The sequence below is a fragment of the Hippopotamus amphibius genome, chromosome 2 (assembly GCF_030028045.1).
Source record: "Hippopotamus amphibius kiboko isolate mHipAmp2 chromosome 2, mHipAmp2.hap2, whole genome shotgun sequence".
NCBI classification, from domain to species: domain Eukaryota; kingdom Metazoa; phylum Chordata; class Mammalia; order Artiodactyla; family Hippopotamidae; genus Hippopotamus; species Hippopotamus amphibius.
In genome coordinates this window covers 34,903,297-34,929,824 of record NC_080187.1, presented here as the reverse complement: position 1 = coordinate 34,929,824, position 26,528 = coordinate 34,903,297, and the positions used below count along the sequence as shown (strand labels likewise).

At 46.7% G+C, this 26,528-nt stretch overlaps 1 protein-coding gene across 2 annotated transcripts; it reads right to left on the bottom strand.

Moving 5' to 3' along the window:
* Positions 1–509: 509 nt before the first annotated feature.
* On the bottom strand, positions 510–25,440 carry TRIM14 (tripartite motif containing 14). 2 transcript variants are annotated; one of them, XM_057724007.1, is made up of 6 exons: positions 25,136–25,440; positions 22,413–22,508; positions 14,226–14,459; positions 10,059–10,221; positions 6,738–6,830; positions 510–3,924 (listed from the first exon to the last, which is right to left on the bottom strand). In XM_057724007.1, the coding sequence occupies exons 1-6, from the start codon at positions 25,349–25,351 to the stop codon at positions 3,389–3,391; spliced, it is 1,338 nt and encodes a 445-aa protein (XP_057579990.1). In that variant the 5' UTR covers positions 25,352–25,440; the 3' UTR covers positions 510–3,388. The 2 variants fall into 2 exon arrangements, with proteins under 2 accessions (XP_057579990.1, XP_057579991.1); XM_057724008.1 differs by lacking the exon at positions 22,413–22,508.
* Positions 25,441–26,528: the final 1,088 nt, after the last annotated feature.

The window sequence follows — 26,528 nt, the reverse complement described above, 5'->3', positions numbered from 1 at the left end:
AGGCAGCTTGGTTTCTTGGGCAGGCTGTCCCCTCCTCATGGTATGGACTCCTTCCCACCTGGCCCTGGCTGTGCCGGGCCACCTCTGTGTGCCCTCTGCTAGGCTGTGCGTCCACCAGGCTATCATCACTGTCCCCTTCTCCCTGGCAAAGAGGAATTGCAGAAACAGAAGAGATGACGTAGTAGACAAGGGAGGGTCCCTGAAACTCTAAAAATTAGTAAGTGACCACAGATGGCTTCAATGTTGATCAAAAATTGCCTAAAGTTACATAATATTATCTTGGAAAGGGACAGCTGGGAGGCAGGATTTGTTTCCATGTAAGCAAGAACTTAGTGAATTACCTTCAGAAATTACCCCTGTTACTAGAGATATCAAGGACCAGCTGACTACAGCAAGAAAGTTGTGGGGGGGGGGGGGGGGGTGAGAGATGAGCAAGGCCCTGTCCAGGCCCAGGTGCCGTGTAGCTGAAGCAACAACACAAACTGCCAATGAAGAACATGGTTAAAAGGGACAGTATTCACATTTTATTAAAACAAACCACATCTGCAGGCAAATTGCTGTCATCAATAAAGAAATTTCTACAAATTCAAGTGTAAAAGGGAAGAAGTCATCAGTACTGTTACAGACACGGACCCCGAGGAAGCGCAGTCCTGTGCTGAGGGTATTCCCCGAGGCTCCTGCTACTGCCAGGTGGCAGCCAGGCCTAGAGGTCGTCTCAGCACTGTGTCAGGCACAACGGGAACTCCACCCGGGATGCCGACAGGTCCTGGCATGGTACAGCACTGTACAGTTTTTCAGGCAACTTCATATCCTCTGGGCTCATTTGAGCCTCCAAGCACTTGTAGGTAGGGTCATTAACCCCATTTTACAGATGACACCCTGAGAAGTAGTGACTAGCTTGAGGTCATACTTGATTGTGGACCAAAACTGCAGTTTTCGTCCTTTATAGTCCAGCTCTAACTCTGCTACATGAATCCCAAACTCTCAAATCTCCCTTTTGGTGTAAAACCTCATCTCAGAGCCCATGGAAGGTAATTCAAAGGTAGACGTGAGTCCCATAGAGTAACCAGGCAAAAACAAAGCATCACAAGCCTAATGAGAGAGGCCAGAGCAAGCGGGCACTGGCTAGAGACCGGCTGCGTTCACCTGAACATGGTGACTGAGCACAGACTCCAGCTCCACCACTAGCTGTGTGACCTTGGGCAAGTTACTCATTCTATGTCTCAATCTTGCCATGTGTACAATTGGAATAACTACCTCCTAGGGGTGATGTAAGGATCAAATGAGTTAATAGTTGTAAAGCATTAGAACAGTGCCTGATAAAATAGCATGTATTTTTACTTGGACCCTGGGGCTGTGGGTCTGGGAATAAGCCTTGGTTTGCAGGAATGAACAGAGATGTGGGGTGAAGTGTACCCACCTTCCTCTGTCAGGAATGCCCTGCCTATCAAAATTCAGCTCTGGGCCATCCCCAGTAGAATTAATTTCCCTTGTCTCAGGATTCCTGGAGCATAGTGCTTAAGACATCTATCCAAGCTAGAGTTTTAAATGATTTGGTTAGGACTAAAGCCACTTTTGAGGTTCCTTTTGCCTTGTATTCTACTTGTACTACACTGTGCCATCATGCAAGTACCATTTTTAGGTAAAAGCTATTGGAAATTTGCAGTTTTATATGGTTCAAACTAATTAATGCACCAAGAGTCCGTTTAAACCCAGAGGGAGATTGTTTTGTATTTTCCTCACTTTACTACCGCCCTCCTGCCAAGCACCTAAGAAGATACTTTGTAACAGAGTATCAAAACCACATGAGGAATTTGACAAACAGGATGAATTGAGGCACAGACCCTGGAAAGAGCCCTTTCCCTCTCTACTACAGGAGCCGATCTCCCTGGGAGGTCCTGCCTGGGAGGTCCTGCCTATTTGGCCTTCTCTATTTCTGTCACTACTTTCTGGGAAGCAGGGACTTTCTGGGTTTCCTTGGCAACATTTTGGATAGGAGAAGCATAGGGATGCTTGAGCTGTCCACCCCCCCCCCCCCCCCCCCCAACACACACAGTTAGTTCCTCTCCTTTTGATTCCAAGAAAGTTGGGAAAAACTGCCTGTGGCTGCTTAGCAACAGTCACTTGCTGATTTCTTCCCAACATCCCCTAAGATGAATAAGCAGTAAAATCTTCCAGGTTGAAGCCAGGCCTCAAGGGCTTGACCAGGAAGCTAGTGAGACACATGCCTGGGGGCTGGGAGGTGGCCCAGCACTTAATCACCATGGGTGACTTTAGGCAACTTTCTTTCAGGACCTTATTCTCCCCAAATATACGATAAGGTCAGGCTGGGTGATCTATGAGCGCCTCCCAGCTCAGCTGTTCTGATTCAATAGCAGACAGCTAATGGTCATTCACTCACTGCCTTGGAGGGAAGGGACTTTCTGAACTTTTCAGGATGGGGAAGGTGTAGGACACAGCTGCCCTCAGAAATCTTCCAATCTAACTGGAAAGATAGGTCCCAGACTGTGGATCTGAGAGAGAGATGCTTGTGGCTTGGGGAGACTTCCTGGGGCAGTTAAGCCTGGGGAAGACAGACAAGCAAAAAGAAGAAAGGGCTTTCCTGTATAAATGTGTTTGTATGGGAAACGACAAAGGCAAGAGTATAGAGGTGGAACTATGTGACACAGTTCTGATCAGAGGGTCTCTGAAAAGAGCAGTAGGAGCTAGATGAGGATAAGTAGTTTGGGGCAGACTAGAAAAGCCTTGAATGCTAAGGCAAAGTGCTTTTCTCCACCCCTGTATTCCTTGGGAACCTTTTCTAAGAGGTTTATGTGAGGTTTCAGGCAGATCACTCTGGCTGTAGGGTGGAGGATGGGCATGGGAAAGGGTTCAAGCCAGGAGGTGTTAAGAAGCTCCTGCAGCTGCTCTTAAGGGAGGTGACATGGACAAGCGGAAGCAGAGTGGAGAGGAGGAAGCAGATCCAAGGGACATTAAGGGACAGAAGAGTCTTAGCGACTTACTCATTCACATATCTAATGTGCGCCTACTATGTGCCAGGCGGTTCTGGGTGCCCTGCGAGGGAGAATGTTCTGAGGCTGAGGACCATGTATTCTGACATGCTCAGGATGCCTGGGGCTGACCTGTGGGTGTGTCCTCTCAGGAACCTGGACTAAAAGCAGTGTAGTATAAGTGCCCTGGTGGCACTGGGGAGTTCGGATGAGAGAGCAGCAGCAGAGGACCTGTTTAGGGCCTGTGTGAAACCTGCCTGCCTAGGAGAGGAGCTGTTCAAAGCACAGGGCACGACTGGTGGGGGAGAGGAGGGAAACGCTTACAGAGCAGCCACGTCTGGACTCTGGGCGAGACCAGAGCCGCGGAGAGCCGAGGGAGGCCACCCAGGTCCCGGCCCCTAGGGCAGGCGGGAGATGCTGATGGCGCCTTCCCAGAGCCGCAGGGCCGGGTACAGCGGCTCCTGGAAGGCGGCGCGGAAGGTGTGCAGGTGGCTCATGCCCCCCGTCACGTCGTAGAAGGCGAGGACGCCGGCCTCGTAGTCCAGGAAGACGCCGAGCCGGTCGGGGTCGTCGCGGGGCCGCAGGCGGCTGCGCTGGCCATCGTGGAAGGCCCAGTACTCGAGGTCATAGCGTTTGAGGCACCAGGACTGGCGGTTGCAGCCCAGGCGGGCGGCAGCCGAGGCCCCGCAGCGCCGCAGGGAGCCGTAGGCCGCGCCCACCCACCAGCCGACGCCGGCCTCCTGCACGTCCACTTCCCAGTAGTGGCGGCCGGCGGCGAAGCAGTCGCGGCCCAGCACCTGCCACAGCGCGTCGAAACGGAGCGCCGGCGTGGGCCCCAGGCTGCCGAGCAGGCCGCAACGCACCGTCAGACGGTCGGCCGAGAGGCGCAGGCGCGCGTGCATCGTGTCCGGCTCCAGCGTGGGCGTGCGCGCGTCTGTGGAGGGCGGGGACATCGGGCCGCGCTATTAGGCGGGGCCTGGGCCCCTCCCCTCCGCGCCGCGCCCCGCCCCGCCCCGCCCCGCCCCCGGGAACCCGGCCCGGCCCCGAGAACCCGGCCCGGCCCGGCGCGCGCCGCCGGTCTGTCCCGCACGTGTTCACGGCAGGAGGCAAGCAAACACGAAAGTCACCCGTGGGGCGGTGGCTGGGGGCCACGGGGAGGAGAGGACACTCTACCAAACACCCGTTGTATGGTCTGAATTTTGTACCATGGAATTTGTTGCCAATTTCTAAAAATTTAATTAAAAATAATTCTATCACTTGGGTGTATATCCTTCCAGTTTTTTTCTTTACTTGGCCCTTTATAATTTTTTCTTAACATTGGTGTCATACTATACAGGCTTCTTAAATTTACTGATGTATTTATGGTAATCTGCTTTTTAAATTTATTGATATATTTATGAACATTTTACCACATCAAGTAATATTCTTTTATAAGAGCATTTTAATGGCAACCTTAAGATTTTGATGTATAGATGAATTATAATTTAACCTATCCCCTTTCTCCCCACCTTAAAAAATATTTAGGCTTTTTAAAAAGCTTTTGAAAACACTAATATGTATCTGATTATTTATTTAGGATATATTCCTAAAAGAATAATTGCTGGGTCAACAGGGATGATTGTGTTTTTAAGGCCTTTGGTAAATATTGCCAAATTGTCCTCCAGAAAGGTGGTGGTGATTTAAGCTCCCAGTAACAGTTCTTGTTGCATTATACACATCTGTAGACATGAAGTTAGAGAAAAGTCTGGGTCTTAGGGCATGTGGATGTTCAGCTTTAGTAGATATTGCCAGATAGTTTTCTTGGTAATATTTTGGAGTTTTCTGTGGAGAGGTTTTGTACATCTTTTGTTAGATTTATTCCTGGTTTTTAAAAAGTGTTACTGAAATTAATGTTTTTAAAATCTCATTTTCTAGTTGTTTATTGCCAATACATAGAAATAAATTGACTTTTGTATGCTGACATTCCATCCAGCAGCTGTTCTAAATTCATTAGGTAACTAATTTATCTATAGATTATTTTGGATTTTCTATAAATAATGTCATCTTTGAATAATGATCTTTTTTCCCCTTCCCATCCTTATAGCTTACATTTCTTTTTCTTGCCTCAAGGCACTCTCTAGGACATCTGGAGCAACGTTGCATAGAAGTGTTTATACTGGGCATCCTTTTCTCCCACTCCTGAGTAAATACCCAACAGAAATGCATACCTAGGTGCATCAAAAGACATGCACAGTGATGCTCAAAGCAACATTATTCATTACAGGCAAAAGCTGGAACAATCCATAATGCCCATCAATAATATTAAGTGTGCTGTGTTCATACAATGGAATACTGCACCACAGTGAAAATCAACAAACTACTGCTACACACAATCATATGGGTAAATCTCACAAATGTTATGTTGTTCTGTCAAAGCAAGACACAAAAGGGTAGTCTGAGTGATCTAATTATATAAAGGTCAAAGACAGACAAAAGTAGTCTATGGTTGTTAGAAGTCAGGAGAGTAGTTACCCTTTGGGGACAGTGAACTGGCATGAGGAAGGATTCTAGGGAGCTTGAAGTTTCCATTTCAAAGTCTGAAGGAAGTTACTGAATGTGTTTACTTTAAAAAATTATTGAGCTACACCCCTTTGATTTATGCACTTTTCTTTATGTATTTTATATGTGTTAAAGTTTAGTTGAAAAAAATGCATACCTAGTAATTCCATTTTGAGAAATTCCTCCTAAAAAAATAATCCAAAAATGAGCTAAGGTGTATTCAGTCACTTATTAATTCAACAAATAGGTGCAAGAATGGATGTTTACTGCAGCATTGTTTTTGAAATGAAAATGTAAAGCAGCCTAAATGTCCAACAATACAATATGAGATTGATTTAAACATGGCATATTCAATGGAATACCATGTATACTTTAAAATAACCACATCTGTGTTTATTAAAATAGAAAATTGTTCAATCTACACTATTCAATTTTTAAAATTACAAAAGAAGGGAATTCCCTGGTGGTTCAGTGGCTAGGACTCCGTGCTTCCACTACCCAGGGCCTGGGTTCGATCCCTGATTGGGGAACTAAGATCATGCAAGCTGCACAGTGGGGCCATAAATAAATAAGTAAATAAAATTACAAAAGAATACCTATAATATGATCCCATTTTAAAAAATCTGTTCACATATATACTTTTAAAATGTCTGAAAGAATATACGCCAAAATATTAACATCATTTAACTCTGGGGGAAGCAATTGTTTTCGTATATGTAATTTCTAATTCTTTATAAGAAGCATGTGTTACCTGTATAATTTTTTTAAGGGAACGAAGATGTTCATAATCTATCAGTAAATGAAAATATTATAAAATAGTATGTATAGTATGACACCATGTTTATAAAATATATATATATTAAATATTTATCACTGTATGTATACAGATATGCCTAAGAAAGTTAAAAGGGCAAATAATAGTAGTTATCTACTACTACAGGTCTGCTTGGGTATGTGAGCAGAAAAATTTCTGAAGCTCTTTGGTGATTTATAAGTGATTTTATTTTAAAAATTTTGCTTTGCTTTGTTTTCTAATTTTTCTACAGTGAACATGTATTATTTCTGTGTTCTTAAAAAAGCTGATAATAAATGTTAAGAAAACCAAACTTGGGTCTCTTAGGAAGATAGGGGGGGCCTCTAGTTCAGTGACCCTGCCTCCCACCAGCACACCCCACCCTCTTCACCCTCTCCCCACTCCTGGGGTCTTACATTTTAAGAAGAGAGATCGCTCTGGTGAGGGGCTTGTTTTCAACAAGGAACCCGGCTGGGTGCAGGAGGAGCCCGAGAGCTGGCAGCTCATGTCTGTAATGAATTGTGAGAAATGAGTGCCTGGCGTTCATGCAAGCAGTACAAATTACAAAACATACTAAAAATATTACAGAACTGGAGATTGACATAATGTCTCCCCAAGAATTGCATGCGAATTTAAGTAGGAAATGCAAATTCACAGTAACAGGAAAACTTCAGGACAAGGCTCAGATCTATGAAGAAACACACTTTCCAGGATCAGAAGCAAATTGAGCAATGACAGGCCAGTGTGAGTGAGCCCTGGACATGGGGAGGAGATGGCAGTCTCCAGGACCATCCTGAGAATCAGCCATGTATTCAGCAGTCAAGGAAGGGGGCAATTTCATGGCAGACATGCAAATTCTAGAGTAAAGATAAAAAACAAGAAATTAAAGCTGAGCCCTTGGAAAGGTCACGTTCAGGTCTCATCCAGGTAAGAGGGAGTTCAGGGGAAACCCAAGTCATGGTCCCTGTCTCCAACAGCTCAGTCAGCTAAACGAGGTGAGAAATGGGCTTGCTTGAGCTATACCTCTCAAGACAGAGAGTGCTCCAGATCGAAGAAGAGATGTGAGAGGACTGCATGGCTTGGAGGGATCAGCGAAGGCTTCATGGAGGAGGAAGCACCTCAGCTGGCCCTTAAAGGATGGGGAAGATTTGGTCACCCAGAAGAAGGATGGGAGCCTTTCCCAAGGATACAGCATGAGCAAAGTCATTAAGAACAGGTGCGAGGAGTGTCATGTAAAAAGTGAGGAGCCATGGAAAGTGTTTGAAGGAGCATCATAGACTTGAGCAGAAGAATTTCCAAAGCTCGCTCTGGTGAGGAATGGATGGGGCAGAGTGAGAGTGGAGGCAGAGGCCCTGTTGGCAGGCTCAGGCCTGACCTGGGGCAGCAGAGATAGCAAAAGGGCTGGGTTCAGGATATACTGCAGTGGTATAAGAACCAAGGCTTAATTCTACTGTAAGTGGGGAATGGAGAGTAGATTGGAGTCAAGAAGCAGCAGTTTGGGGGTTGGAGGGTGGAAGATGCCAGATTCCATTTCAGCCTGTTGAGCCTGCAATGTCTGTGGAACTCACAGGTAGAGAGATGAGGTGGCATGCTGTAAGGGCAGATGTGCTGCAAGACTCCCATCTCCTTGTAGCCTTCCTGGGAGTCAGTACCTCTCAGTATTACCTGTGATAGTGAGAATGATGGCCTCATCTGATAGTGGATGAGGGGTGACGGCCTGGGAGGCAGCTGACTCCAGGGGATCATAACACAGACCCTGGGACCAGAGTCTGTTTGAATTCTGCCTCTACTCCTACCAGCTATGTGACCTAGGGGAAGTCAGTTAACCTCTCTGACCCTCGGCTTCCTCATCTGTAAAACTGGGAATAAGGAAGGTGTCTACCACACGGGGTAGTGCTGATTGTTGTGTTTTTTAGCAAAACCAACATAGAACACGTGAAGCAAATAACCATTAGTAATCTTGACATCAACATGAGCTTCAATCATGGTCTGCCATTTCTTGACCATGGAGCACATTTTGTCATGGATAAGATCCATGCCATGAAAGTTAGGCAGTTTTTGCCCTGAACATCTTCAGAAATTAGCTTTAATTCTCTAAAAGCAGCTTCATCATTCTGCAGGTCAGCAAGGCTCACTTCCAAAAGATGACCCTTGAGGCCATCAGATGCAATTTTGGGTTCTAGAGTTCTCATGACTAGAGTTTTCCCAATATTCTTAAATGGATCATAGCTAGTGCTTTCACAACGTACCAACCTTTCTTAGAAAAAACGGATCAACCACTTTCTTCCTGGCTCCCTTTTTGCTGCCTTTCATCAGGCGTTTGCTCTTGCAAACCACCATGGTGCTGCTCAGAGAGCCAAAAGGGCCACTCCTTCCTATTCTAAATGCTTTTTTCCATCTTAGAATATGACAACTTCCTTCTAGTTCCTCCGGTCAAAATCTTTGAAGTCTCCTTGATCTCTCTTCTTCTTCCCTTTCTGTGCCCACATGTAGTCCGGTTGACTCCCCCTTCCCCACCCTTTGCTGTTCCTTCAACATGCCAAAATCACTCTTACCTTCTGCCTCAGGACCTTTGCACTTGCTTTTCCCGCTGCCTAGAAGACATTTCCCCCTAGATGTAACAGCAGCAGCAACGATAATAACTAATGCTCACATGGTGCTTATTATGCCCAAGCACCATTCTGAGCACTTTACATGTAAGAACTCACTTAACCCTTACAGCAGCTCTAGGAGATGGGGATATATCATCATCTCCATTTTATGGATGTGGAAACAGAGGCATAGAAAAATTAAGTGCCCTGCCCAAGATGGCAGGGTTAGGAAGTGGTGGGCCTGGGATAGGAGCCTGGGCAGTTTGGCTCCAGAGTCCATGCATATGACCACTATGCCCTCCAGGCCCATCCTTCAGATCAGCTCACACATCCCCTTTTCAAAGAGCCCTTCCCCACTTCCCCATAGAAAACAGCACTTCCTCCTGGTCACCCTCTATTCTCCTTACTCAGCTTTTTTTTTTTCCCCAAAGCACTTCTTATCACTGGCATACATTCATTTGTTGTCCATCTTCCCCTTAAAAGACTGAGCACCACACAAAGGCAGAAGCTTTGTTTTGTACCCAGCTGTGCCCAGCACATAACAGGGGCTCAATAAATGTTCTGAATGAATCCTAATAGCAGAGATGAATGAATGGATATTTCTGAGCATCTGCTTTGTGTCAGGCCCTGTGGTGACCTCAGAGCTGGACCCAAAGTGGTTCTTGCCCTCCAGGCGTTTAAGAGAGGCAGGAAGGGGTCCATGTATCCAGCTCACAGACACCCCCAGACAGGAGATGGAGCAGGCCCAGGGGAGAGGGGGAGACAGCTGGGAAAGCGAGCGAGCCTGGGGTTTCTTGGAAAGGCTTCCCATGTGAGCACAGCTGTGGGTCTTGACCAGGCAGAGGAAGAGGAGGGGGAGGTGGCTCTTCCAGCTGGGACCTCAGCGCAGGCAGAGCTGAGGTGTGGCAGAAGCAACCGAGGGGCAGGAGCAGAGTCGTGAGGCTGCGAGAAGCAGGATCTGGTCTCAGGGTGGGTAGGAGGCGCGGCGGGAAGGGAGGGTTGGACCCAGGCCCAGGGAACCTTGACCGCCCAGCCTGGGGCCTCTGTGCAGGAGACACATGATTTAGGGCCGTGATCTTCAAAGTGTCTCTAAATACACGGCACTAGGGGAGTAAAGGACCCAAAGTTGGTCTCACGGTAACTTACTTTCCTTAAGGCGGACGTCCAGTGGCGTCTGTAGCAGGCTCTGCGTGGCTTCCACAAGGCCCTTAAAGAAGCACTTGACAGGCTCAAAGGAGTGGGGCACAGGGTGGCACAGGTCCCCCAGGCTCATCTGCTGCTGTATCTGCTGCTCAATGGCTGTGTACTCCTGTGAGGACATGTGGGGCGCAGGGCGGCTTGGGGCCATGTCCCAGCCTCTACCACCACGCCCAGGAACAAACCCAGCCAGTGCGCACGGGCCCTGTCCCCGGGAGCAGAGCCCTGAGGACCACAGGCACGGCAGTCCACGCCCCCGCCCCTACCCCGAGGGAAGAAGCAGGCTGACCGCTCCTGCCCTTAAGGTGCCCACCATCTCAAAAGGGACCCCGAAGCTTCACAGACACTGTGACGGGTTGGCCTGAGATATCCGGGATAAAAAGAGTGAGGGGCCAGTTTTCCTGGGAAGGTGCTTCTGGCACGTGTCCAAAGGAGGGAACAGGAAACCATGTCCCAAAGGGGAAGCCAAAGACTCTGGACGCTCAGCTGGAACACTGACCAAGGGGGTGTGCCCACCACAGTGGAGGCCAGTCCTGTTTTCTGCTTGGACAGAAATCCCTTTTAAATAACCTTCCTGTGTCAAGTGTGGCTTTTTGCTAAGTAGAAGCTAAAAAACTGTCCCATCCCCTTTGCACCCATGGTGTAGGCATATGAGGCGTCTCCACTCCAAGACTGGGATGTGGAAGTTAGGGTGGGCTGGTGACAGTGGTGTGTAGCTGTCAGGGACAGCAGTGGTGGAGGTTCCGGGGGCACATGCCCTGGGTCAGCAGTGTGAGCTGTGACACCTTGCCCAGCAGTGAAGTGGTGGGTATACGCTGGAGCAAGCCTGTGCCTTGGCCTCAACTTCACTCCTGTGGCCTGGTCTTCATCGCAACTTTCTGGCCCTCCTGGAAATCCTATATGCTGCCTAATACTCTTTTATAAACTCCTTTCTTGCTTAAAACAGTTACAGTGGATTCTCATGTTTGCACCTAAGATACCTGTCTGCCCCTAAGATACCTGTGTGCACTTTCTGGAGGGTTGTCCCAGGCAAGGAGTTAGAAGGCAGCAGATTGCCTTAGGCGAGCAGGCCCTGGCTGGTGGGCAGTGCTGCCCAAGATGGGAGGGGCGGGTGGATGCCTCAAGAGGGAGGGAAGGTGGCCCAGCACTGGGAAGGATGCTGGGCCTGGGAGGGGCTGTGGGATGGCCTCCAAGCCCTGTCTACCTAGGAAACTGCAGGTCTAGAGCCCACCCTCCTTGGGGTGGGAAGAAGGTAATTTGTGAGGAAAGAGGGCTGAGGTCACACTGAGAGGGCTGGCCAGGGAGTCAGAGCACTAGCAGGGAGGGCAGGGAGCAGCTCTGCGGTGGGAGGAGGGTGGCCCAGAGGCCGGATGGGTGGGGTGGGACGGGCGAGGGGGATGAAGGACGAATGCAGCCACCTGGCAACCCCAAACTCCAGCATCTAGCACAGGGCCTGACACAAAGGAGGGTCTCGATAAATGTTCATGATGGAATAAATGAATGAATGAAACCAAGAACATCTACTTCTCGCCTTTGCAGACGCAGAGAACAGCCACATAGCCACCCATCTCTCAAGCCAGAAACCAGCTGTCATCCTGGATGCCCCCAATCACCAGTCCTGTTGCATCTCTCAAACCTGCCTGCTTCTCCCCATCCCCACTGCCCCTTGGCTGGTCCAGCGCACCATCATCTCTCTCCTGGATACTGTGCTTTCCTCCCAACTTCCCTTCTAGCCTCCACTCCTGCCTGCCCAGTCCATCCTCCAACCTGTCACCAAAGTGACCTTTCTTTTTTTTTTTCTCTCTCTCATATATTATTTATTTGGGGTGGGCTACTTGAAAGTTCTTTGGAAAAAAATGCTGCAAGTTGTTAAGGTAAAGTGATGAAATCTTCCTTCAGGAAGGAGGTCACTGACTACCCACCCTCTCCTCTTTAGGGTGTCACCCTGAGGGCATAAAATAGGCCTGATAAAAATGGTCTGATGTTTTGATCTTACAAAGCAGAGTCACAGGCCTTCTGACCCTTGAAACTGTAAACATTTACCTTGGAATTAGCTCAGAGGTCTCTCATGTGTATAATGAGACAATTACAAGGTACATCATCTTGAAAGTGACCTTTCTAAAGCATTACTCTGACCATGTCACTCCTCGGTCCAAAACACTCCCCTGGCCTCTGTTCTCTTTACAGGACAAAGTCTAAACTCCATGACCAGGCATATCAGACCCTTCATCAACTAATCCTGGCCTCCCCATCCAGCTGCATCTCCCAACAACCCCTTCCCTTGTACCCCTGCCTTGCCTCCAGCCAGGCTGAACCCCGGTGGTTCTCTAGCCTGCCAAGCTCTCACATACACATGCTTCCTTTCTGCCTGGGATGTCCTCTCTGCTTCGTCCCTCTGTATATACCCAGTGAGCTTTTCCTTATCCTCCCACACCAGCTCCACAGTCACCTCCTCCTGGAAGTCTTCCCTGATTCCCCATACAGAGTTGGTCTTTTCTTGGACACACTTTTGCTAGCTCACTTGAGCTGTGTTGTGCTGTGAATAACTGTTTCTGAGCATGTCTTCCCCACCCGTGTGCTCCTGATGTGAAGCAGGGGCCTGTTGCAATCAGGTTGCTCAGTATATATTTGATGAAAAAAAGTGAGCAAATGGAAGGAATGAAGAATGATGAAAACCAGCAGCTTTGGCACCAGAGAACTGAAAAAAAAAAAAAAAAGACGACAAAGCCCTGAAACTGTAAGTATGATGGAAGAATAATGTTCTTCTCCATGGAAACATCCCTTTGCATTAGATATTCCTAAAATGTACCATTATTTTAAAAGAAAAAAATAAATGTGCCCCTCCATGCATCTTGCTTCTCTTATTAACGTGCAATATCTTAAGTGCCTACAACAGCACCTCACCCAGAATCTTCTGTTAGTTTTTTGCTGTCGTTATTTAACAATGAGATATAGGCTGAATTGACCAAGGCCACACAAAGGCACAAGAATGGAAATATCCTCCATGGACTGGCTTGACTAGTTCTGTACTGACTTATTTGTCTGTCTTATTCTGCAACCAGAGCCCATGCTAATCTGTGGTTAAACGCAGTGCCATCTTTACTTAGTTGTACTCTGCTTCATTCCACAAGCCTTTAAAGCATCTTACAAAAGTTATCTAATGCTGCAAGATTTTCTTTTACAGTGAGAAAAATGAAGCCAAGAGAAAACCAAGATAAGAACGTAAGCTGGAAGCCAGAGTGAGATGAGGCACAAACTGTATGCCACAAAGTCTTATCCCAGCTATCTGAAACATATTTGGCTCTGAGTGTCCCAGAAGCTATCGTAAAGAAAGAAAGAGGAAGAGTTAGATGAGTAGAAAAGCAATGCAAGTGCGCAGGTGACTGCACAGGAGTACTGACACGAGAGAGGAGTTTCTCCCATGCTTCTCTGAAGACAGGAACACCACCCTCAACAACATGCTTTCATTAAGTGTAGTAGTGAGTATCATAGGGGCTAGTTTTTAGATTCTCCTCCAGTATATAATAGCCTCCAACAGAGCCCAGTGGCCAAGGAGTCCTGTCCTTCTCTCCCCTTTGAGCAAACTGTGACTCAGCTCTTGAAGTCTGCTTAGTAGCTTTTGCAAGGGCACCTGCCTTTCCAGGAGTGAAGTTTCAATTAAGACTGTACAGTGAGAGGACTGGGCAGGCAGTGATGCCTTATGGCTTTAGAGTCAGACAGACCTGATCCCAGATCTGCCACCTACCAGCTGTGTAACCTTGGATGAGTCCCTTCTTCTCCTTTAGCCTCAATTTCTCATTAGTAAAACGGGGTGGGAATATCCAATTTGCAGAGTTCTAGTAAATACTAGAGCTAAGATACCTGGAGTGCTTGGAACACAGAGGCCCTCAAAAATGGTGGCTGTTAATGTCATTTAATTAGTCCAAGATGTATATTATCTTCCTAACAATGTATAATTTCTGACCACTTGTGTGGGGGCAAGGAAGGCTACGTGCTGACAAGGCAATTCTCTGTGTATTTATTTACTCAGTGTGTGACTGCTGTGTTTAGTGCCACATTAAGCAAGATGAAACGTGGTGGCTGGTGGCCGCTGTGAAGGCAGAAACCCAGCATTACCTGCAGCAGCTGTACAGGATTGGGTTCCTGGCTGATATTCCAGACCCTGTTGGAGAGATTGTTCATGACATCGATTTGCTCCCCACAAGACTCGATTTGTTCCCTGTACACCTGCAGGGCAAGCTGCGTGTTTTTATCAATGAATTTCTTGGCCAGAGCTTCCTCTTCATCAAGTAGTAATCTGAGTTCAGTAAATTTCCCTGTCAGCCAGGTTTTACTTGACTCTGCATGAACCTAAAAAAAAAAAAAACCAAACAATACAAAACCAGATGCAGGTGACATGACTGCTAACCAGAAAATCCAAAATCATCAACATGAAAAAAATTGTAACTTCTAAAAAGTGAGTTTAGCACTTATAAAAAGCTCTCTTAAGTACCAGCTATAACCAATTGGAAAATGCATGGAGAAATAAAGATCATCTTTAGGGACTTGCCTAGTGGTCCAATGGTAAAGAATCTGCTTTCCAATGTAGGGGACGTGGGTTTGATCCCTGGTGGGGGAACTAAGATCCCACATGCCATGGGGCAGCTAAGCCCACACACCGCAACTACTGAGCTTTCGTACCACAACTAGAGAGAAGCCCACACGCCGCAACGAAAAATTACACATACTGCAACTAAGACCCAATGCAGCCAAAATAAATAAAGAAAAGAAATAAAATAATAAATATTTTTTTAAAAAAGATCATCTTTAAAACAGTAGAAAAAAATTAGCAAAATATTTAAAACTAAACCTAACAAAAACTGTAAAGGCCTAGATAAAGAAAAGCATAAAATTGTACTGAAAGACATAAAAAAAAACTGTATGGAAGAAAAACCATATCCCTGGCTGGGAAGATTGATTACTATAAAGATGGCATTTGTTTCCAAATTAGTCTATGAATTGGATGCAAAGACTTTGGTTGGGACCAAAGTCTTAACATGCAGATTAACCAAATGTTAAATTATCATGGGAGAGGATAAGCACAGGAAAAGCCAAAACTTGATTTTAAAAGGTCAATGAGTTATCTGGGACTTCCTAGATGGCACAGTGGTTAGGAATCTGCCTGCCAATGCAGGGGACATGGGTTCGAGCCCTGCTCCGGGAAGATTCCACATGCCACAGAGCAACTAAGCCTGTGTGCCACAACTATTGAGCCTGTGTGCCACAACTACTGAAGCCCACGTGCCTAGAGCCCGTGCTCCACAACAAGAGAAGCCACCGCACAATGAGAAGCCCACGTACCACAATGAAGAGCAGCCCCAGCTCGCCACAACTACAGAAAGCTCATGTGCAGCAACGAAGACCCAATGTAGCCAATAAATAAATTAAATAAGTAAATAAATAAATTTATTTAAAAAAATCAATGAAGGGGAATTCCCTGGCAGTCCAGTGGTTGGGACGCCGCACTTTCACTGCTGACAGCGTGGGTGAGAACTAAGGTTCCACAAGCTGTGTGGCATGGAAAAAAAAGATCAATGAAGGATGAGCTGCCTTATTAGATATCAAAACAAACTGTAAATGTATAGCATTTAAAACTGTGGCTTAGGCACAGAGAAAAAGATCAAGAACAGCTTAGAAAAGTATGTATATACATATATGTATAATTATATAATTATATATATAATTCAACAAGTGGTATTGGCACAGTATGCCATTAATCATGTATTTGAAAAAAAACTAAGTTAGAGCCTTACTTTATTCTGTATAGAAAAATAAATTCAGACAGAACCCCACCTATGAAGTACTCTTCTGAAAAATGTGAATCTGAATCTGATTAAGCCTCTAGATCTAACTTAAAGATACAATTTAGAAGACACATAGAGGACAGAGGAGCATATTAACCATCAACTTGAGAAATATATCAACCAACTGCATTTTGAAAACTTTATTTCACCCTAATTCAAAGAAACAAAATGTGACATTTATAAGACAATTAGGAATGTGACGAATGGTTGGATATTTGATATATTAAGGAACCATTGTTAATTTTCATAGGTGTAATGATGACCCTATGGTTATATATTTTAAAAAATGAGTCCTTATCTAATAGAGGTAATATGCTCAGAGTTTTACAGATAAAATGTTATGTTTGGGATTTGCTTCAAAACATGAATGTGTGCTTGAGGTTTTCCACAATAAAAGCTAAGCAAACAAAAAATTCTAAATTCTATACATTTAAAAAATAATAAACCTAGTAGAATGAAATACAAAACAATTTTATTTTTTAAAATTTGGGAAGGGAAGACTTCCCTGGTGGCGCAGTAGTTAAGAACCTACCTGCCAATGCAAGGGACACAGGTTCGATCCCTGGTCCGGGAAGATCCCACATGCCACAGAGCAACTAGGCCCGTGTAACACAACTACTGAGCCTGTGCTCTAGAACCTGCAAGCCACAACTACTGAGCCCACATGCTGCAACTACAGAAGCCCACGCGCCTACAGCTCATGCTCTGCAACAAGAGAAGCCACTGCAATGAGAAGCCCACGCACCACACCAAAGAGTAGCCCCCACTTACCACCACTAGAGAAAGCCAGCATGTAGCAAAGACCCAACACAGCCAATAAATAAATAAATAAATAAATAAATAAATAACTCAGATAGCGAAAAGGGAGCCATGACAGGTTGGACCACATAAAAAAAGAAACTCTTCCCAAGAGGTTAGGCACTGTAAACAAACCTACATGACAGGTAACAAACAACATAGGCTTACCACGCATAACATATAGTAAAAAACGAAATCATTCAATTTAAAATGGACCAAAGATATACAAGTGCCAACAGACGTATGAAGAGGTGCCTCGGCATCCCAAACAATCAAGGAAGTGAGCAGCATAATCATTAAATAAATAAATATAAATATATATATATGTATATGTATATGTATATGTATATGTATATGTATATGTATGTGTGTGTGTGTATATATATATATACTTTTTTGGCCATCAGACTGGAAGAATGCTAACTGATGGATAATACCAAGAGTCCGTAAGAGTGTGTGGAATAGGCACTTACATACACTGCAGGTGGTAGTGTCTATTAGTACTGCATTTTTAGAGGGTGGTATGATAATATCAAAATTTTAAATGCTTAAATCCTTTGATGCAGCAACTCCTCTTGCAGGAATTGATTCTAGAAAATGTTCTCACATGTGCACAAAGATTTGTGTACCAAGATGCTCATTATAGCATTGTTGGTGACTGAGAAAAGCTGGACAAAATTTTCAAAATGGGAAATATATATGTTCATTGTACAAATTGTGCTGCACTCATACAATGAAATAATATTCAGTGATTAAAACAAATGCAGTGTTATGACATGCTACAACACAAATGAACCTTGAAGACATGATGCTAACTGAAATAAGCCAGACACAGAAGTTCAAATATTGTATGATTCCACTTATAGGAAATAACTAGAGTAGGCAAATTCACAGAGACAGGAAGTAGACTAGAGGTTACCAGGAGCGGGTGGGAGGGGAATGGGAAATAACTGCTTAATGATTACAGGGTTTATGTTTAGGGTAATGAAAAACTTTTGGAAACAGTTGGTTGTACAACACTGTGAATGTAATTAATGCCACTGAATTATACACTTAAAATTAGTGAAAACGGTAACTTTTATGTTATGTATATTTTGACACACACACAACCAAAGAATGCAGTGGACCTACATGTCCTGTAGTGGAAAGCTCTTCAAGACACCATGTGAGGGACTTCCTGGTGGCGCAGTGGTTAAGAATCTGCCTGCCAGGGAGGGAATATGGGGATATGTGTATAAAAACAGTTGATTGAACCTGGTGTACCCCCAAAAAAAATAAAATAAAATAATAATAAAAAAAAAATAAATAAATAAATTAATTAATTAAAAAAAAAAAAAAAAAAAAAGAATCTGCCTGCCAAAGCAGGGGACATGGGTTCGAGCCCTGGTCCGGGAAGATCCCACATGCCACGGAGCAACTAAGCCTGTGTGCCACAACTACTGAGCCTGTGCTCTAGAGCCTGTGAACCTAGAGCCTGTGCTCTGCAACGAGAGGAGCCACCGCAATGAGAAGCCCTTGCACAGCAACAAAGAGTAGCCCCCGCTTGCTGCAACTAGATAAAGCCTGCGCGCAGCAACAAAGACCCAAGGCAGCCAATAAATAAATAAATTAATTAATTAAAAAAAAAGACACCATGTAAAAAAAAGCAAGTTGCAGAATAATATGTATAGGATGATCCCATTTATGTAAAAGATGACAAAATAAAAACTGTATATGGAAATACACATCTGTATGTTTGCAACTGCATTTAAAATGTCTGTTAGTTTGGTCACGTTTGCGAAGAGTTGTGGGACTGGGGAGATGGTCAAGAGGGACTTTCACTTTGTACTCTCCATAGTTCTACACTATATTCTAACACACTATTTAAATTTTTTTTGAACTTTATTTTTTGGCTGCGTTGGGTCTTCATTGCTGCACATGGGCTTTCTCTAGTTGCGGTGAGCGGCGGCTACTCTTCGTTGTGGTGCGTGGACTTATTGTAGTGACTTCTCTTGTTGCGGGGCACAGGCTCTGGGCTTCAGTAGCTGTGGCTCACGGGCTCTAGAGCGTAGGCTCAGTAGTTGTGGCACATGGGCTTAGTTGCTCTGTGACATGTGGGATCTTCCCAGACCAGAGACTGAACCCGTGTCCCCTGCACTGGCAGGCAGATTCTTAACCACTATGCCACCAGGAAAGTCCCTATTTAAATTTTTTTTTATAAAATAAAACGTTTATTTTGTAAATTTTTAAAACTGAGATGTGTTCCTGTATCACTAGTACAATTAAAAAATAAAATCATTAAAACAAAATTAGGCCAGTTTCTTTCCTCAGCCCAAACATCTGTTCAGTCCACACAGCAGAAAGATCCTTGGTACCCAGGAAGGCATGGGAGTAGGCAGGCTCCCCTGTGGTACCATGTTCTCTCCTTAGTGGGGCAGGAATGTGTGGTTTGGCAGGATATAGGGGATGGACTCCCAAAGTCTGCATTTCCCATACAGTGTTCTTGGCAGTGGTCAGGCTCTGAGTCCAACTTATACCACCACGTGCCGTAGAGATTAAAGTGGCTTTGGGCTAGCGTAGGAATTAGTTTACATTTCCAACATGGTTTCTATAAGTCAGTGAGCCTGGACAGAAATATATCTTTGTTGAATAACTAAATGAAGGAAGGAAAATGTGTTCTAAACCCTTGATTTATCAACACATTTTGGAGGCAACATATGTACACGGAGGACCTTTCTATAGAAACCAAGAGCAAATATCTTCTCCCAACCAACCTGTGCTCCAAGCAGTTTCTACAAATCCACTTTTTAAAGAAGAATAGACAATATAAGCTTAATGACACAACACATTGTTATAAATCTCAGCATAGAAAACAAGATGAGGCTGATTATGCAATATGGTAAAAAAAAGAAAAAAGATTGAGAGAGAATTCTGGCAATGAATCAAGGAAATACACTGTCTGGTTTGGGCCACACTGGTTCGAAGTGAACCAATATATTATACATCTATCTATCTATCTATCTATCTATCTATCTATCTATCTATCTATCATCTATCTATATCTATCTATCATCTATCTATCTATCTATCTATCTATCTATCTATCTATCTATCTATCTATCTATCTATCTATCATCTATCTATCTATCATCTATCATCTATCAATCTATCTATCTATCTATATCTATCTATAATGTATTTATATACTTTTTTGTTGTTTACAAAAGTATCAAAAGCGCACTGTAGGAAATTTGGAAGATTCGAAAGACTATAACCACTCTGCTATATTATCATCTCATCCCAGTTTGAGTAAAAAGTTAGGGCAGCAGGCAAGTGCTGATTTTCCCTACTTGATGGGGAAGCAAACAGCCTATTAACAAGGATGTCACAGAAAAATCACTTAATGGGCGCTGGTTGGGAATTCATGACCAAGTCCTTCGTGCTTGCCCTCTGGAAGGTGTGGTTGGGTAGGCCTGGTTGTTGGCTTCTGAACAGTAGACTCTGGACAATTATGAACTTTATTGGTTTTAAGTTGTTTACCAAGCTGTTTTATGGACTGACTTTCAGGCAAATGGCCTTTTCCCTGGTGCCGCCTGTGAGAAAGCAAGCACGGAGGGGCATGTGGCAGGCCTCTCTGCCGCAACCACGCCTGTCACAGTCCGGGAGGATGCACCAGAGTCCCTACAAACATCTGTGCCTATTAAGCCAGGTGACTCACTTCTGGGAACATGTCCCAAAGAAAATAAATCAGGTGCCAAATATCACTGCAATGTTGTTTTACACGAGTGAAAGACGGGAAGTGATGTGAATGTTCAACATTAGGAAAATGGCTTCATGAATCATGGTCAATCCATATAATGGAATATACAGCCTCTCATACGGACACTGATAAAGGACTTTTAATGACAAAAGGAAGGGTTAGGGCCTTAAGCAAACAATCACACACCCCATACCCCCCCGTATGTAAAATGCAGTACAGTTTTGGGCAAAAAGGGAAAAGGAGCTGACACAGGAAATCCCCCCTTCTTACTTCAGACACATGGAAAGGCCAATAAAGTGAGCAAATTTTAAAATTACATGACCAAGCTGAAAACAACAACTACAAAAAACACCCCACAAAAAACCAACCCAAAATCAAACAACAAAAAAGGGGAAATTCTCAGGTGCCAAAACCAAAGAAAGAACATGGGCAGGAGCTGAGCAGAGCGCCCCAGGCGGGGGGAAGTGGAGGAGAGTGTGAGAGCCACGCTGGGTCGGGCCAGGGCACGTGGCATCATTGCAGCTGAGAGTGGGAAGCAGGCCACCTGACCCGCATAAAACCCGATTCACAGAGAGTCGCTCCATCCGTGAACTAGGCACCAGTAAAAGTCCACCCACTGGCCTGGGGAAGGGGCAAGGAATCTTGTCATCCATCCACAGTCATGCACTACTTTTGCAACTTCCTATAAACCTGTAATTACTTCAAAATAAAAGTTTAAAAGTTGAGGAAAAGCATCAAAGAAAGAAAAGCAGTTCTCAGATTAAGCCGAAACCTGCCCCCTTAGACTTTCCACACAGATCCTAATTCTTTCCCCGGGGGCCCCCAAACCATCTATGCTCAGAGATTTACAGACAGTGAGCCTGTGCCCCTCCTCTGCTGTTCTGGCTGAACAGCCCAAAGCACTTCCCCCATTCCTTCGGGTGCGCCCACTTTCAGTTCCCGACTCCAGTTGAACTGATGCAGTTGCCTGAGTCCAGAGTCTTGCTCCTGAAGACATGACATGATTAATAATTAAGCCAGGGCCACAGGTGTAAGCCACAATGGTCCCCAGTTAACTGGGACGTGCTGTCACTTGAAAGATAATGGATGTTGGGCAAACAGGGGGCCAATCCTGTGGCCTGGTCTGGGCGCCAGCTACTCCCACAGTCAGAGCTGGTCTCCCTGCCTGACTTGCAGTGGCCAGTCTGGGGTTCACAGAGCCCTCAGTGAGACAGGCCCTGGGAGGGCATCCCACCCCAGCCCTCACTTTGAGGCGGTGGTGGCTGAGGCTGAGAAGGGAAGGGACTGGCCAAGTTCTCCTAAAAGGCTCCTAAAGAGCAATAGCATTTTCACAGTCAAAACAGCAGCGGGGATAATGTCAGCTCCAACTTCCCACTTAAAACCCACAAAAGAATCCACGGAAATATCGCTGTTATGAAAGGAGAAGCCTGAAGAAAGCAGATATTTATGGGATATATTTATATCTATTTGCTTTCTTTCAACAGCGAAAACTAAAGAGTGATCTGCATGTTCCTTACCTTGTCTTTTGCTTTGTTTACGGCAATTTGAGGTGTGGGGGATGGAGGACTAGTCTGTCCAAGAGAATGGCCTTGGCGATGGTGGCAGAAAAGGCCACTCCTCCATTCTGTCAGGCATTACGGGACAAGGCTAGGGTGCTGGGCAGAGGCAGACTCACCACAAAGCTAATGAAACAGGAGCCCCAGGCCCCTTCCTATCTTGCCCCCTTTATGGTCTTGCAACTAATTTTGTGTTCTTTTTCTCCAAAAGAGCCCCTTAAATTATAGAAGCCCCAGACCCCACCAAACCTGATCTGCCCCCTTGAGGTTGGTTTTCATTTTCCCTTGGCTCCACACCGGGGAGAACCGTGTGTCCGAGGGGAAAGGTGGACATCTCCACTAGAATAAGGAAGAATCCCCCACTTGCCTTGAGCTTCTCAGCTGTCTCTTCTATCTGGGTTATGTTGCCAACTTGCTGCTGCTTCTTGGTTGCCAAATGCTTTAAACATTCTTGGGTGAGTTTCTGTATGTAAAAGAGTTAGAAGTCTTAATGCTGTCACTTTTGAGGTAACAAGTCACCCCAGGGGTCATCTTCTCTCACCCCTGTATTTTTTTCAGCTGAGCTATCTGAGACTCAGAAGGGGAGGTGACTTGCCAAAGTCATGAGGCAAGCTGGAAGATGAGCTGGAACTAGGACCCCTCTGATCCTCAGAGACCCACATCGGGTATTCTCCAAACCTTGAAGTGCTCCCTTTTTTCTAGGACAGTCCTGCTTGCAACCTGCTTTTCCAGGCCCTCAAATAGGACTTTAGGCAAACAGCTTGGGATCAGGGGAAGAACATTCACTTCTAGGTTGACTACTGAGTACGTATTATGTGCCGGGGCCTGTTCTAGGAGCTGCCCTCATGGAACTTGCATCCAGGGTTGATCTGTGGTCCTCTGGCTTGGATTGGGGTTCAGAGGACCTGCATGTGTAAGAGGTTCCGTGTCTTACCTAAGATGGCTCCCTTCCATATCTCTGCTTGCTGCAACTGCCATTTCGCCAAAGGCCTGCTCTGTGACCCTCTCCCTGACAGCTGTGACCTTACTTCCATCTTACGTTCTTGCGGCTCACCTTACACTCAGCTGCTGGACTAACTGGGAGCTTCCTGAGGGCAGGTCTGCTCCATTCTTGGCTTCTGCTCCCCCACAGGGACCAGAAGGTAAACCCGAAGTGTTTGCTGAATTCAGCAGACTTACCAGGGGCTGCCAACTGCAAGTGGAGAGCTGGAGCAAGTGGACGAGCCCAAGCCCCAGTCAGATGGGACCTCCTAGGTCTCAGTTCCAGCTCTCCTTCCACATGACCTGGGCAAGTGACCTCACCTTTCTAAACCTCGGTTCCTGCAGCTGCAAAAAAGGGGACAACCCTACAGAGTTGCTGTAAAGAATGAGAAGTGCACAAAGGCTTGCTGTAGTGCTTGGCACACAGTAAGTGTTCCATAGATGTAGCCTGTATTGTTATTTTAACATCCAAAAAGCATTTGCTACAGTGTGCACAGTTTTATTCTAGGTGGGGGGGTGGGAGTGAGCAGTGGGACTGGGTCACAATAGTGACCCAAGTATAAGCCATAGCCTCAACTTCCAGGAGCACATCCTTACCCCACTGTGATTTCTAAGCCTTCAGGTCCAGCTCCTGTTGATCAGCCAAGGATAACCCAGCCTCCTGGTACCTGAGCCCTCCAGTCACAAGGGTGCCTCTCCTGTCTAGGTACCTAGTGAAACTCTACTTATTCTTCATGGCCAGTTCCAATGGGAACTCCTCCAGGGAGTCTTCCTGGGCTTCCTGTCCCTGGTTCACACTGTCCTCACTTTGGCTCCCACGGACCACTGCCTCCATCTCCTCAATTATAATACTTATCGTACTGTGTTGTCACTGTTTGTTTTTCCCCCACTAGCCAAGGAACTCCTCCAGGTCAGGTGTGAGCTGAATGGATATCTAATGAATGAATGAATGGGCAGATGGATGATGGATGAACAGATAGCTGAGTGGGTGGGTGTGTGGATGCAAAAGGGGTAGGTGGATGGACCTATTAGAAGCTATAATCTCTGAAAGCAGCCTTGTTAACTCTGAAAACATCATTTTGAGGAACTAAATTATTATTATAACCATTTTATAGATAAGAAAAAGGTCTTGGAGGCAGAGACAAGACTTGAATGCTGGTCTCCACCTGCTAGACTGGCCCCCCACGGGGCCCATTCTCACCTTGGAGCTCCAAGGTTGTCACCGTGATGTTGTTAAATCACGCTGGGGATGGGGGTGGGGGATGGATAGGTCACTGTGGGGCTCGATTAATCACAGATGACTTCTTGATGGTGGAAGTGGTAGAACCCACATCTACAGGAGGGCCTGCCCACTAGGCCAGAAAGGTGGAGGGGCCTGACCAGAGTCACTGGACAAGTTGGTCACAAGGCTGGAACGAGAGTCCAGAGCCCCCTTCCACTGTTAGGAATAAACAGGGGTGAGAGCTCCAGGGTGAGGTGAGCACGGTCCCGTGGGAGGCAGTCCTGGGTTCCAGGCCCGCCTCTGCCTTCAGAACCCTGCTCTCCTCGTCCACCAAGCAGCTGGCCTAGCTCCCACCAGGCTGTTAGGAGCTTGGAATGGAGCGGGCGTGGAGGGGGAGGGGCGGGACGGCGGAGGCAGAAAACCGTTGAGGCCGCTCCAAGGGCAATCAGGGGGTCCACAGCCCCTCTCTGTGCATCACAGGAGGGAACGCCAGAGGGTTGTGTGTGGCTTTGGGGAAACACAGATGTTTTCTAAGCGGGAGGGATTTTTTAAAATCTTTGTTAAAAGGCAGAGTTTCTTCCGGCCCAAAGGCAGTGCGGTGGCCCCGCCCCGGTGGCTGAGGTCCGGGAGAGTCGGCGCCAGCCGGGGCGCCCAAGTTCTCACTCCCGAGCCCACCTCTCCTGATGCTTAACTGCTGGCCTTGGCTCGCCGGTGCCTTTCCTCGCGCTTCAGGTTCTCTTTCTGAGCAACAGGGCGGCCGCCTAGTTGGTCCCGGGGCCGCCCTGCGGGTACCGGTCCCCGCGGGGAACTGTCGGCGGGACCCGTCTGCGTCCGCGGCACGGCCCTCCCCGCCCGTCGCTCCCGGGCGCGCGCCCCCGCGTCCCCACCTGCACGCGCGCCGCCTCCTCCAGCGCCAGACCGACCGGGTGGCCGCGGTGCGAGCCCAGCACCGGGCAGAGCGCGCACACGCAGCGGCGGCAGCGGCGACAGAAGACCTCGGCCACGCGGTCGCCGTGCTCCGGGCAGCGCCAGCCGCGCGCGTCCTTGGGCTCCGCGGGGTCCAGCCCCACGGGAGCCCCGCTCAGCGCCGCCGCGCCCGCCATTCGCCCCCCAGGTTTGGGGCCGCAGCCGCGCAGCGAGAGGCGTGGGGGGGAATCGAAACCCGGGCGGTGGGGCGGGGCGCTCCGGGCCGGCCCAGTTCCGGCGGGGACAGACGCCTCGATGGCAGGGCGCCGCCGGCAGGCCGGGCTGCCGCCGCAGCCCCCGTACCCCTCCCGCGGCACGGTGCTGTCCCGCCCACCTGCGCCGGCCGCCCATGCTCACACCTGGGCTCCCCGCTCTGTGTCTCGCGCGGAGGCGGCCACAGCACAGGTGGGGGCTCACTTGGAGTGGGCTAACTGGAAGCAGGTGGGCTTCCCCGCGGAGCGATGCGTGTCGGATCAGAAAACTGCGGCCCTGTGCATGGGACCAAAGCTGGCTGTGGCCTTCCGGGATGCTGTACGTTACCTTCACTTTCATTTTCCCGTAATTCTCTCTTGCCCTTTCCTCAAGAGGAATAACCATTTCCACAATTGTGAGAAACAGTCTGGAAACTCCAATTGCCCCTACGCCAAAGTCTCAACCTCCACGGGATGTAAGTTGGTACAGACATTATGGAAAACGGTATGCAGGTTGCTCAAAAAATTGAAAATAGAACTACCATACGATCCAGCAATCCCACTTCTGGGTGTGTATCCAAAGAATACGAAGTCAGTATCTCAGAGATATCTGCACTCCCATATTCATTACAGCACTACTTACAATAGCCAAAATATGGGAACAACCCGTGTCCATCAACGGATGAATGGATAAAGAAGATGTGGTATATGTGTGTATATATAGTGAAACGTTATTCAGACTTAAAAAAGGAAATCCTGCCATTTTCTAAATGAATGCGCCTGGAAGACATTATGCTAAGTGAAATAAGCCAGACGGAGAAAGACAAACACTGTATGATATCTAAATATGTGGAATCTTAAAAAAGAAAAAAAAAAGTCAAACTCATAGAGACAGAGAGTAGAAAGGGGGTTGCCAGGGGCTGACAGAAAAGGGTAGGGTGGGGGTAAAAGGGTATAAACTTTAAGTTACAGAACCCATAAGTTCTGGGGATCTAATGTACAGCATGGTGACTGTAGTTAATAATACTATATTGTATACTTGAAATTTGTTGAGATTGGATCACAAATGTTCTCAACCATACATAAAAAATGGTAACGATGTGAGGTGATGGAAGTGTTAATT